Source organism: Kryptolebias marmoratus, linkage group LG8 (genome assembly GCF_001649575.2).
Source record: "Kryptolebias marmoratus isolate JLee-2015 linkage group LG8, ASM164957v2, whole genome shotgun sequence".
Taxonomy (NCBI): Eukaryota; Metazoa; Chordata; class Actinopteri; order Cyprinodontiformes; family Rivulidae; genus Kryptolebias; species Kryptolebias marmoratus.
In genome coordinates this window covers 18,727,224-18,739,749 of record NC_051437.1, presented here as the reverse complement: position 1 = coordinate 18,739,749, position 12,526 = coordinate 18,727,224, and the positions used below count along the sequence as shown (strand labels likewise).

General features: G+C 40.0%; 1 protein-coding gene across 2 annotated transcripts; it reads left to right on the top strand.

Moving 5' to 3' along the window:
* The first annotated feature begins 6,843 nt into the window (after nucleotides 1-6,843).
* On the top strand, nucleotides 6,844-12,170 carry dclre1b (DNA cross-link repair 1B). Of its 2 annotated transcripts, XM_017430878.3 has the most exons (5): nucleotides 6,844-6,950; nucleotides 7,097-7,391; nucleotides 8,645-8,810; nucleotides 8,887-9,069; nucleotides 9,257-12,170. In XM_017430878.3, the coding sequence occupies exons 2-5, from the start codon at nucleotides 7,194-7,196 to the stop codon at nucleotides 10,429-10,431; spliced, it is 1,722 nt and encodes a 573-aa protein (XP_017286367.1). In that variant the 5' UTR covers nucleotides 6,844-6,950; nucleotides 7,097-7,193; the 3' UTR covers nucleotides 10,432-12,170. The 2 variants fall into 2 exon arrangements, with proteins under 2 accessions (XP_017286367.1, XP_037833134.1); XM_037977206.1 differs by having other exon boundaries at nucleotides 6,854-7,391.
* Nucleotides 12,171-12,526: the final 356 nt, after the last annotated feature.

Genomic DNA, 12,526 nt, shown 5'->3' with positions numbered 1-12,526 from the left:
TGTTAATTGTTCAGAATCTCTCCACAGAACCCCATTTAAATAAATTGTTACTGTTACTTTGAGGTATTTGGTTTTAGCTTCATTAAATTTGACAGAGAGTTGAATCATCAAGCTGCTGGACTCAGTTTAGGGCTGAATACTGAAAACTGCACACATATTACAAAGAAAAAGAGCCACTCAGTTGATCTGATTCTGTAGGTTAACAGGATGACTCTTTGCTGGTCTTATTTACTCTGTTGTTCAGCATCAGGCGAAGTCTCCCCTGCATGACCTTTAAAACTGTTGCATCAGCTTCCTCAGCGCTCTGCAGTCATAACGTGTGCAGGACTCACCTCCATTTACCTCGACTGCAGCCGATGCTGAGCAGGCCTTCTATGAGCATCTGGTGCATGGGCAGAGGAGGAGAGATGAGATAAAAGAGTTTTTTTTTCTTCAGTCTTTTCTCAGTGGTGGAGGAGCTTAGATGTTTACCTGAGCTTTTTTTTTAATGTGCGCATCTGGCTGTTATGAAATGGATGAAAATTATATAACCATGGTCCTGGTTTCAGATTTACAGATGTTGTTTTCAGGAGATTGAAAGAAAATAAAGCGAAAAATAAAATGAGCATTAAAAATAAACAGCACCTATAGTATTTAGACCCACTGAGTACCTGAACTCATTTTCCCCTCATTACAATATAGACAAAGTAAAAACCTGCACTTAGAGCTTTATGATTTTATAAAAAATGGCAAATTAAATCTCTAATTTACAGAAATATGCATTCAGTGTATTATAAATACTTTTTTCTTAGCTTATCTCTAAATAAAATACAACATAGTCCATTTTTAATATTTAAAAAACAATATTTCTCTCTATTTTTTTAGGAAGCTGATATATTAACAAAAGATTCCTGTTGCAAAATAAGATGCAATAAAGCAAATAAACAAAAATGAAGCCAGATGAGCAAAGTTATTTTGACTATGACAAATTCATCTGAATAAAAGAGGGCAAAGCATCTCTCCTGGTCAATTTTCCTAGATAAAGAAATGAGTGGAAAAGATGTTATAAAGCTGTTTTATGTCAGCCTAACAGGAGATGCATAAATAATTCCAACTCCTTTTTTTTCTGCACGACGTGAATTCACAACTCTGTGAACGATAGGAGCACAACAAAAGCGGTTTAGCAAGAAAGTCAAGAAAAAACAAAAAATCATCTCCGTCATTACACCCACAAAATCACTTAGGCAGAAAGAACAGAAAATAGTTGAAAAAATAGTGACAATTTTCAACTATCAAATTGAAACTAACCAAAATAAGCGACTTGCTGTTTGGATTTCTCTACAAAAAACCCACAGTGAGGGGGAAAAAGGACTTAAATTGCTTTTAGAGTGAGTGGTGCTGAGCTCATGTGTGACATTTACTGACTTTGCTCTTAAGTGATTGCAAACCTCACAATCGAAAGGTCACACCACTGTGGTCGGACGTATGGAATAATAAAAAGAAATGGCTATAAATTTCCCAAATCCAGGAGTCTTTTTATCATCACTTGAGCTCCTGGCTTGTATCTGCTGTAAGACTATCGTTCACTGATCATGTCCGAACTGATGACTTGTGTTTATAATGTTCACTGATATTTCAGAGAAAGTCAGTCATCTTGTAGTCAAAGTATACTCTGGTAGACCAGAAGACGATTGACTTCCTCTATACAGATGCCACTTAATTCAGTGTAAATAAATCTGTAGTTACAAGTAAAATGTCCACTAAAGCCTGCTGACTGACAACTCCCTGTCCTGTACCTTCCTTGCTCCTGTATTCACCATCCTTATCTTTTTCCTTCTTATGTTTCCAGTTTGTACCCATCATCATGTAAGCTTCATGTGCATGCTCCACGCCTTGTTTCCTGTTTCTGGTGTATTCTCATGGCGGCTCCACACGGGCTTGGCATAGTTACCTCAGCATTTCAGGTCATTTTCTGCATCTGTGTGTGAATGAAATCCTTTGTAAAGATGGTGCCATGTTTATGAGGATATTTTTAGAAACTGCAGAAAAAAAAAATCATTCCTAAATCGGCTCAAGTAGTGAATACAATGGAGAGCTGTCATTCACAGCCTGCAGGTTGACACATTATCACCTGGATTTTCCCCAATTTGCATTTGTTGCATCAGAAAACTGTGGACTAAGCTCCTTTCACAGAAATACCTCAAGTTAATACACATGACTGGGCTTAAGGCCTGCTGTGTGTGTGTGTGTCATTACCCACAGTGTAAATTACGACTCTGAAGTTTCTCCTCTGAGCAGCCAAACCAATCGTGGGCATAAACAAGTTTAGCCTCATTTTCCTGCAGCTCCTCAGAGCCAATCCCCTCCAGGTTGCTTTAAGTTGCAAAACCGACAAAAACCACCGTCACCCAAAAACAAAGCCTTTCCTCTGCCAATCCCCACTAAACAGCATTACTGCGAACATGTGAAACTTTAAGAGAAGCACAAATAAGCTTCCTTCCAGCCTCGTGGGCTGTGTGGAACAATGCTGGAAAATAGTCAGGCGTTGTTTTGTTTTTTTTGTTGTTGTTTTTTTCTGCAGCAGAAGCAGCTTTCAGTGAGATGGTTCAATACTTTGATCGTAAGCTCAGGCTTTATTTGTCATGCATATTGATATGCTAAGGCACAGTGGCCCTGTAAGCACAGTTTCTTTGGGGCCTTTCTGATCAATTATTCATTGTGTTTTGTTACAGTTTACCAGTCGAGGTGTGCCGTCGGCATAAATACAGACTTTAGGATTTTAAACAGCTGTTCAGAAAACCTAATTAGTGGTTTCATTTAATTAAATGATACAAGTTTCACCTTGCTGTCTTCACTAAAATGTTGGTAAAAAAAATTGCTTCTATAAACAGCTTTTGCTTTCTAAGTATTTCCACATATTTCCACAAATACGTGGAAAAAATTTTAATCCCCCATTATAAGTTTCAAGATTGAGATTATTATTACTGCCCACTGCTGTAAGACAAAATATATGTGTGAGTTTGTCTGTCAGCATAATATCTCATGAACCAGAGAATGAATCTGAATGACACTCTCATAAACTAATAATCAAAGATACATCTACAACTGATTAATTTTTGGAGATTCAAGATGGCGGTCACAGCTGGCAACCCTAACAAACACAAATGATGATCATTGCTCAGTAAGTTTTACATTTATTGAGCTATAAATTGGTGTGGTAGTAGCTGAAAGTCATCCTCAACACATATTCCAAGTGCTACAGATAACGTGAGAACCCTCTTGTTACATGCTGTCACACAAGATAACTTGATTTTACACTAAAACGCTGGAATGATAAGCGACGGGTGACATGAAGTCCTTCAAGGAATTCTAGACCAGTAATTTTTTTCTCTGTAACTGTAGTAAATGTTTTGTCCTTTTTTTATTGAAGAATATTTCAGTATTTTCATTCCAATTTGTGAGGCTTTTCAGCTGCCTGTTACTGATGACAGTTTTCTGCTAGAAAGCCTTTTCCTTTTTTAATAAAGCCAACTTATCTAAAATCTTGTGCTGATGTACAGGAGAAAAATAATAAGGAGAACATTGAGATAGAAGACATTAATAATATATTTCTAAATCCAGCTGAGCAAAACATTTCACATGCACAGACTGATGTGATGTATAAAAGAAAGTTTGATGCTCTTGTTGACAGTGTGTGCATGTGTGTGGGGTGAGTGTGTGTGTGTGAGGAGCTGTCAGTGAGCTGTCGTGGCTGCTCTACATTCAGAGAAGATCTCTATAACAAAAAAAACAAAACATGTCTGCTTCAGCAAAACTGCAACAAATCTTGATACTCGAAGTCTAAAAATCTGATTTCCCTTCTTTGCACCAAAAAATGCCAGCACAGGAACAAATGCACGAATTCTGTACGGTGCAGAAACAAGAAACATGTCAGTTAGTTTGTTACAGCGCATCATTTTCACCCGAGCGTCGAAATATAGATGTTTACTTTTGCGAGTATATTCATTTAACTCAAACACTATTGTTTATTAAAGCCTAATGATTTATATAAACTTGTTTACCTTCCCCCTCTGGAGCTCAGGTTGCATTTGTTTCCATTAAAAACTACTCCGGTTGATAAATTGACCAGAGCCAAGCCTTGGTGCATAGATGGAGAGAATTAATGACTATCTGCAGCCCAACCCTTCAGCTTCCATGATGCTTATTAGGCTGAAACCTTTATGGAAGCTTTCAGTCCCCTCTACCTCTGATTTCACCCCCACCTTTGCATCCTTCCAGGAGAAATTCAGAACCACTTGGAGCCCTGCAGGAAAATGGTGTCATTTTTCTCTCAGTCTGTGACAGCGAGCCACGAGCGTCTTGCTATACATAATGCAGATGCTGAAACACAGCTTTTATAGATTCATGCAGAATCTTTAAGGGCCATATTCCTGATAAAATGAAGTCACTAATCAAATCAGACAAACAGGGGGGAGCTCTAATAACCCACAGCGCGGCTCCTCATCGTGGCTTGAAGTTGGAAGTTGGCTGCCTGTCTACCCTTGACACTGTCGGAGGGGTTAGCAGGCTTGGAAATGGATGGTGGTCGTGTAAGACGGAGAGGGCAGCAATCATGTCACCATGCTCTGGTTTTGTAAAAGAGTGGCAGCCTGTCAGAAAGAAACATGACATACAGACTGTGCACTAAACTACAGAGCTCTATAAGAAGAAGAATAACGTCAAGAAAATCAAACAGAGAGACTGTGGAGGAAAGACAGGAAAAAAAGTAATAACAGAGACGAGCAGATGGGATTAGTGGGAACGCTTGCCAAACAGTGGATGAGTGTCCCCACCAGCTTGTTTTAGTCAAGTTTGTTTGCTGTGAACAAACAGGAATTATTTTTAGCTCCTCGCACATGTCCATAAATACCTCAGGAGTCCGTGTGCAGGACCGCTGCATCATCCCTGGAGAGATATAAAGCATAAACCGCCATCGCCCCTGACTGCACAAATTTGTTGATTCTGATGAATGGAAACAATGAAGAGGGCTCTCCGCTCCCGTGGGATCGATAAATAATAATGCCGGAGATGAGAAGAATCACAAGGAGCCGCCGATGAGATGGCTTCGCAGGACCACCAAATTTCATTTAGTCATCAAAACCACGGCTGGATATATCACAGGACCTGACAAGCACGGTGCTTATAAGCACTTTTAAAAAAATTTAGTTGACAGCTTTTGAGCAAATAGGGTCACAACAGCTCACTCAAGTGAAGTGCGTACACAAGATTTAAAGCGATGACTTTTATAACGGCTGTGGCAGATTGCAGACTGTGCAGCCATCTGTTTTCACTGCATCTCTGCTGCTGTTTGACAGCTTTTTTTTTTTTTTTTAAAACTACATTAAAAGATGACAGAAAAGCCAACTCATTCTCATAACCTCAGCATCCTTCGACTTGACACATACAAGCAGTGCTGCTGATCTGCATTCCTGTCACTGTGCTCACATTCAGGAGAAAGGATTTTATTTATATTTGAACTATAAAAAAATCAAACTTCCACTATGGTTAAGACGCCAGCGCTCTAGTGTACTAAAACATTGTACAAAAATGTGTAACTAAATCTTCTTGCATGACATCTTACCCTGTAATTGTTTTTTAAAGTCCATTGAAAAGGAACAATAGTAAGGGCTCCCAGCTGTGCGGAGGTGAGCATTCACAGTGGTAATCAAATAATTTTCTGCACAGTGTGAGTCCGTGGGTGTGTGTATGTGTGTGTGTGTGCTGGAGAGTGAAGGATAATTAACTGTACAACAGAGTGTGATTAAAGTGCACCGAGGTGAGGGGACACACGCTGAGTCATAAGAAATGGCCCATACTGAAATCTCAGGTATAATCCCAAAACGTGAGATGAAAAACCAAAAGGGTGGGGGGCGGGGAGCTACAATCTGCAGCTATCATCTCCATAGCAACACCCCAATTAGGAGAATACCCATTCCTGATTATGTGGGACAAAATTAGCCTAAATAGATAAATAAGGGCAAGAAATATCCCTGATGCATGAAAGTGTGACTTTCTGTTCTATTAAAAAAAAACACTGCCATAAGTTAAAGGAATATTTTGCATTAAGGATGATGCATTCTCATCTAACGTCATATATGAGCATGTAACATCTTTATCATTATAGTTTTTGTCTAAACTAATAGTTGCAACACAACCTTTTGCTTTATGCTGGTGCCATCTTGTGGAGAAAAAAGAACAAAAAACAAATCTGCCTCTCTTTTAGGAACAGATTTACAAATGATGCACTTTATATTATTCTGTTAATTCGGGGCTGCGGTGGATCAGTGATGAGTGCCACTGTCTCATAAACCTGAGGCTGCAGGTTTGAGTCCAGGTTGTCATGAAGGGCATTCAGTGTAAAACACTTGCCAAATCTTCCATGTGAGCTCACTCCTGAAGGAGCAGCTGAAAGAAAAACAGCAACCTATTAGTTTGTTAGGTAGATAGGCCTCCTTCAGCCCTTTACTGACCATAGATAATGCGCCTTCAGAGTTTATCACACTGTCGTCATCGTCAGTGGCTTATAAGACCAATGCAGGAGTGACAGTCTCTGTTACAAAGAGAGCTTTTATTATAATATTGGTTTCTCTTAGTGACAAAAAAATGTCGAACACATGTTAATTTTTATTTCTTAAAATTTACTTCCTAAGTTCAGTTTCTCATCTCTAAAAACTACATTTTATGGTATTTACTTCTGTTCGTGGATATGATTGAAACAGGATATTGAACAAATACCCAGAGGGCGCTGCAGCGCTCCAACCTGTAGGGGGCGCTGTTCGCACCACGCAGCGTTACAGCTACAGATCGACGCCGAACGAAGAAAACCCGGAAGAGGCGTTGAATTTCAAATTGAAAAAAAAAGAGATGGCGGGGTACGAAAGCACCGTAACTGTGAAAGTAGGTCTACAGGCCAGGTCTTTATGATTTACAAGGTAATTTTTTTATGCGGTTTAGGAAGCGCTACAGCTGTTTGACGTCGGCTGCGAGGCGTCAAATGAAACGCTGCTCATCGTTAAACTTAGCCGTTTTGTTTTGTTTAAATATGTCATGTACACTGAAACACGTGGGCTCTTTTTAGTCCAAAGAACTTCCCGTGAGTGTTCGTGCTGGTGGAAAGTTACCTGACCGTTTCTTGGCTACATCTGGGTGAGCTCCGGGAGGAGGCGGAGGACACAATGAGCGTGAATGGAAAAGTTATCCCGCACACTCCGCTGGCTGTGGACTTCTGGCAAGTCCGGAAGTGTCCGGGCACCCGGCTGTTCTTCCTGACCCACATGCACAGCGACCACACGGTGGGTCTGACCTCCACATGGAGCAACCGGCCCATCTACTGCTCCCCGGTCACTGCTGCGCTGCTCAAACTCAAACTGCAGGTGAGGAAGAGGAGGAGAGCCTCAGGTGTGCTGTGTGGACACCTCTGGGCCTCAAGTGTCTTTGTTTTACAGTTTAGGTTTTTATTCTGAGTGTTTGTCTCACCTGTCTGCTCACCAGAGTAGCTTGTATCATTTAGAGATACCAGGGAGGGAAGCAAAGGTGAAATCAGATTATTTTTGATAATTGTAGGTGCCATAACTGAGCGTTTTAAATGACTATTTTACCTGCTTTGATATGTACCAAAGGCTTTTTCTTTAAATATCTACCACACTTACTTATATCTGTCAGTCTGACAGTTTCTCAAATACAAGTAAAAGTGTAAGTATCTCATTATTGAGAACATGTTACTTAAAGATGAATGGCTGTCATTTTCATCAAAAACCTTTTTCATTTAGGAGATTTTGGGCAGTTCAGGTAAAGCCCACGTGTATTAATAGTAAAGTTGCTATGGGGGACTGAATAAGTCTCCAATAAGTTAATTTCTTCAGACAGATTAGCATTACCTGCATGACTGAGCATCTGCACAAGAATAAAATGGGGTCGATAATGTTAGGCCATCTTTAATCCTGCTGTACTCGCAGGATTTACCGTAATATCTGAACACCTGTGTGTTTCCAGTAACACGTGTCAAATCTATGTGTGGAAAAAGCTTGTTGAAACAGACAGTTAAGTTCTTAGTTTATACAAAGCAAAGTACAGTAATATCTGTATTAATAAAGTGTTTGGATTAATGCATATTTGTCAGAATAACTTAAGTGTCTTTTAGTTTTTATACATATAAAAACTGATGCATACAGAATGATTTAAACAAATTCATGTAGAAACTAATAAACATGTTTTATTAGATCTGCACAGGGATATCATGTCAGCTGTAATACCGTCCTATAAGGAGTTTATTTTTAAAATATTGGCACTGGGTAAATCTCAGCACCTGGCTGTGGCTAATTTCAGGATTCTCATTCCAAGTGAATAATCTAAAATGTTATATAAAAAGATAGAGTTCAGTGTAAATTATTTTTTTATTTTTCCCCTCACTGATATTGTAAATGTGTGCCATACTAATGAAGATAGTAGCCCTAAATTGTACATGTACAGCATTTATTTTAAATCATAATTTGTGCATTTGTTGGCTTATTTTAAAATTTATTCGACTTTGTAGTTTATTGCCTCTTGTTATTTTCCTGATTTCCGTTTTTTGTGAAACCTTTCTTAAATTCTGTGGTTGTTACTGATCGGTTGTGTCTCTGCTCAGGTGAAAGACCAGTGGATCCATCCTCTGGAGCTTGGAGAGCCATACCTGCTCCCTCTGGACGACATCGGCAAAGAGAAGCTTGCAGTTACGCTGATAGATGCCAACCACTGTCCAGGAGCTGTCATGTTTCTCTTTGAGGGCTACTTTGGCTCAGTCTTGTACACTGGTCAGTGTCTCCTCATCGGACAGGATTCTGTTAAGTACTGTGTTCTGAAGATTAATGTCAACATTTTACATTTCAGGTGACTTCAGATACTATCCTTCAATGCTGCGTGAGCCATGTTTCAGGACCAACACCACTATAGATGTTCTGTACCTGGACAACACCAACTGTGACCCCAACCGGACCCTGCCGTCCCGACAGAGAGCCACTCAACAAATCAAAGAGATCATTCGCAGCCACCCCAACCACGACGTTGTTATTGGTGAGTTTATATGGATCCAGTGTTCAGTCTTAACTTTATAAGCGTGAGATGCAACAGCTTCAACCGTTAACAAACTCTTTCAGGGCTGGTTTGCACATAAATGCAGCTGTATACTCAGATTTTATCCAACCATGTGCCGTTTCTAAAACTAGATCCTGCTTTGTTTCCACCACCCTCTCCCTCTCAGGTGTGTACGCTCTGGGTAAGGAGTCTCTCCTATACGAGCTGGCGATGGAATTTCAAACCTGGGTTGAGGTGAGTTTTGAGAGAATGGAGACCCTCAAGGCTCTGGAGCTGCCCGATGTCTTCACCACTGAGCCAGGAGCCGGTCGTATCAGAGCCGTGGAGCAGTCACAGATTTGCTCTGCAGCGTTGCAGCAGTGGAACAAAGAGCATCCCACTTTGGCCATCTTGCCCACAAGTAGGCCCCTCATCTCCTTCCACCCCAATGTTCATGTAGTGCCCTATTCAGACCACTCGTCTTATCAGGAGCTGGAGGATTTTATCTCTGCCCTGAAACCTTCCTCTATTGTGCCCATCGTTGGGAACTTTCTGCCTGGAAGTCTGTCCGCCTTACTGCTGCAAAAAAAACGCCATGAAGTCGTAGTTCCTGAGTCTGTCCGACACTACATGTTGAGACAGCCTGAAAGGCAGCTCAGCTCATCAGCATACACTGGTCTTTGCCGCAGATACTTCAGACCTCTTGCTCCCAAAGGGGTGTTATTTGATTCTCCTCCGAAAGAATCTGGGACACCGTGTGAAGAAGGCTGGGAGGCAGACAGCATGGAGCAGGATGGATCTGAGGAAGACATGGAGACCGGAAGCAGTGAAAGGGACTCTGACTGTATCCTTGTGGACCCGAGTGTGAAACTCACCCCTAACAAAAGCAGAGGAGTGGATGGAGATGGGTGGAGCCTCAACGTCTCTACAGAATTTGAAACGGCAGAGTCGGTGCCGCTTAGTCAGCTCGCACAAAACAACTTTGCTCCAGTAGAGATCTTGACACACACCAAGACCGCCTCAAAGCCTGTCTGTGCCAGAAGGATGAACTTTAAAGTTAAAATAATCAGCAATCAGCACAACGAGCGTGCAGATGTTGTGAACATCCAGATGATGTCCGATCAGGATGCTATGAGTGAGCAGAATGAGTCTGATCTGAACAGTTCAGACAGCACCTCCTGCACTCTGTCCAGCAGCTCCGAAGTGCTCCGGCGTGAGTATATAGAGAGACTGGAAAACAGCCTTTTAGACAATCTCCCCTTCTCAGAGGAGGACTTTAAACCCAGAGGCCTCCTGTCACAAGGCTTCAAAAGAAAGCTGACCTGTGTACCTTTAAACAATTCAGTGCAAGATGACAACTGAGGTGGCTGCAGTGATCCTACATTCATGTTTCTGCTTTCTGTCAGAGGCCTTTGTCTGATTTGTGTTAACAGTGGAAGCTTAAACACTGTTTTAAAGATACTCATTGCCAAGTTTGAAATCAAACATAAAAAGGGTATCCTTTACAACATCAAACGGTGCAGTTTGAAGCAGTTTACTCCAGCAGGTTTTCAGATATACTGATATGTAATTCTGTAATTTCGGTCTGCTCTCCATGTAAACAAAGCACTCAGCTGAATCTGACAATGGAAGCTTGAGTGACATGATTGACCTACATTAGGCTGGCTGTGGTCTGTGTAGGTAAACAAACAGGTAGGAATATAGAAGATATTTAGGTGGAAGTATAAAAGTGAATCTGCTACTAAACCAAAAATAAAGAAAAGAGAACAAGCAGGACAGCTGTCAAGAATGAAAAACGGGGATCAAGCAGGGCGGTGGAGCACCATAAAGACAGAGCACAGCATTCAAATAAGCAGCGTTAGTAAAGCTTCTACTAGACTGGTGAAGTTTAACATTTCAGCCAAACCTATGTTTTTGTCTCAACAAATCTGAGCGTAAATATGGACCAATACATCAAAATTGTTGGACTCTTCCATGGATGTCGTCGTTTACCTATTTTCACTTCGGCTGTTTCTGCAGCTGAACAAATGCACAGGGTGGTGGGCATCCGGTTCCAAATTTTGCTTACAAATTTTTAAGTTACTGAAACTTGAACTATCGACAAGAGAAAAATCTTGTTCTGATTTTGTTTCTCACTTCCTGAATCTGTTTTGAACCGGTCTTTGTGATTTTTGCGACGAGTAACTTCAACGCTGATCCGTGTTTTGTTCGTTTTTGGTGCCTCAGTTATTTGTTAGTGGCCTGAAGTTTATAAAACCAGGCTCGAGATCATAACTTTTCCCTGAGTAACCTTTGCCTCACGGTATGAAAGACTTGACTAGAAAGCATTTCATATGCATGAATAATGTGTTTTAAGTCTAATAAATGGAAAGAGAAAGTATTGTTGCAACAGTTTTTGTGGATCATAAATGCAGATGGAGTATCTAACGGTTCAGTAATTAATGTTTATAAAGTCACATTAAGAGGCTTTTTTGCCTTGAGGGATCTACTCTAACTAACTAACCTACAGAACAGATGACATTTACTCTCAGCTGTGGTTCTAACTGATAAGTGACCAGATTATAAACCAGCTCATGTTAATTTATTTCCTCAACCTTTGTGTTGTGCAGCAGAGAAATTAGATAGATTTTTGTTTCTTATTCTGCAGATTTTGTTTTAATATCTGTGGTTTACAGTTTGAGTGTCAGGCCTTTGACACAATACGATGAGATTTATTTGGTGCTTGTCAAAGTTACAGCCTGGCAAGAAAACACAAGAGATTTGTTTTGACGGTCATATATATTATTTTCAGAGCCAGTGAGTTTAAAGACTGAGTACATAGATAAGTTTAACCCTAAAAGATAAAAAAACAACTACTTTTTGTGTTTGTTTGTTTTATTCTGTTTATTTTATGTCACACATTTGTCCAAGATTATTTTTTCACCTTCATTTCTGTGTTCACTGTGAGAATAAATGCCTTTTTTTGGTGTCAGTATTATTTTTAGATTAAAGTGCTTGTAATGAACAGTAAATAATTAATTTGAAGTGAATGCTTCCTTTGATTGGTTTTGTAACACTGACTTTCTGAGGAGTGTGAAAATAAAGTACCATACAAGTAAGAAGCTGTGAGAAATTTTGTTTTATTTAAATATATCTGCATATATCGTTACTCCTATTTATATCCTCTTGTGTCTAAAATGGAAATCATTGTTGGTGGTTTTACAAATTTCCTTATTTTTCTAAATTTTCAACTGGATAGTTAGGCCTGATTAATACCAAGCTGTTTGAAATAAACTGTGAGGACATTTCCTCTGTAAGAGTTGCCAAAGCTTAAAAAAACGTTTTCTGGATTTAAGATGTAATGGTCCTCTACAAGTCAGCAGTTAAATCTGAGAATAATAAAAGTCAATGGACTTTGAAAAACGAGCACACTTTAACCTTGTTGGAGCTCATCCTGATGATTGTTATTCAGCTCACT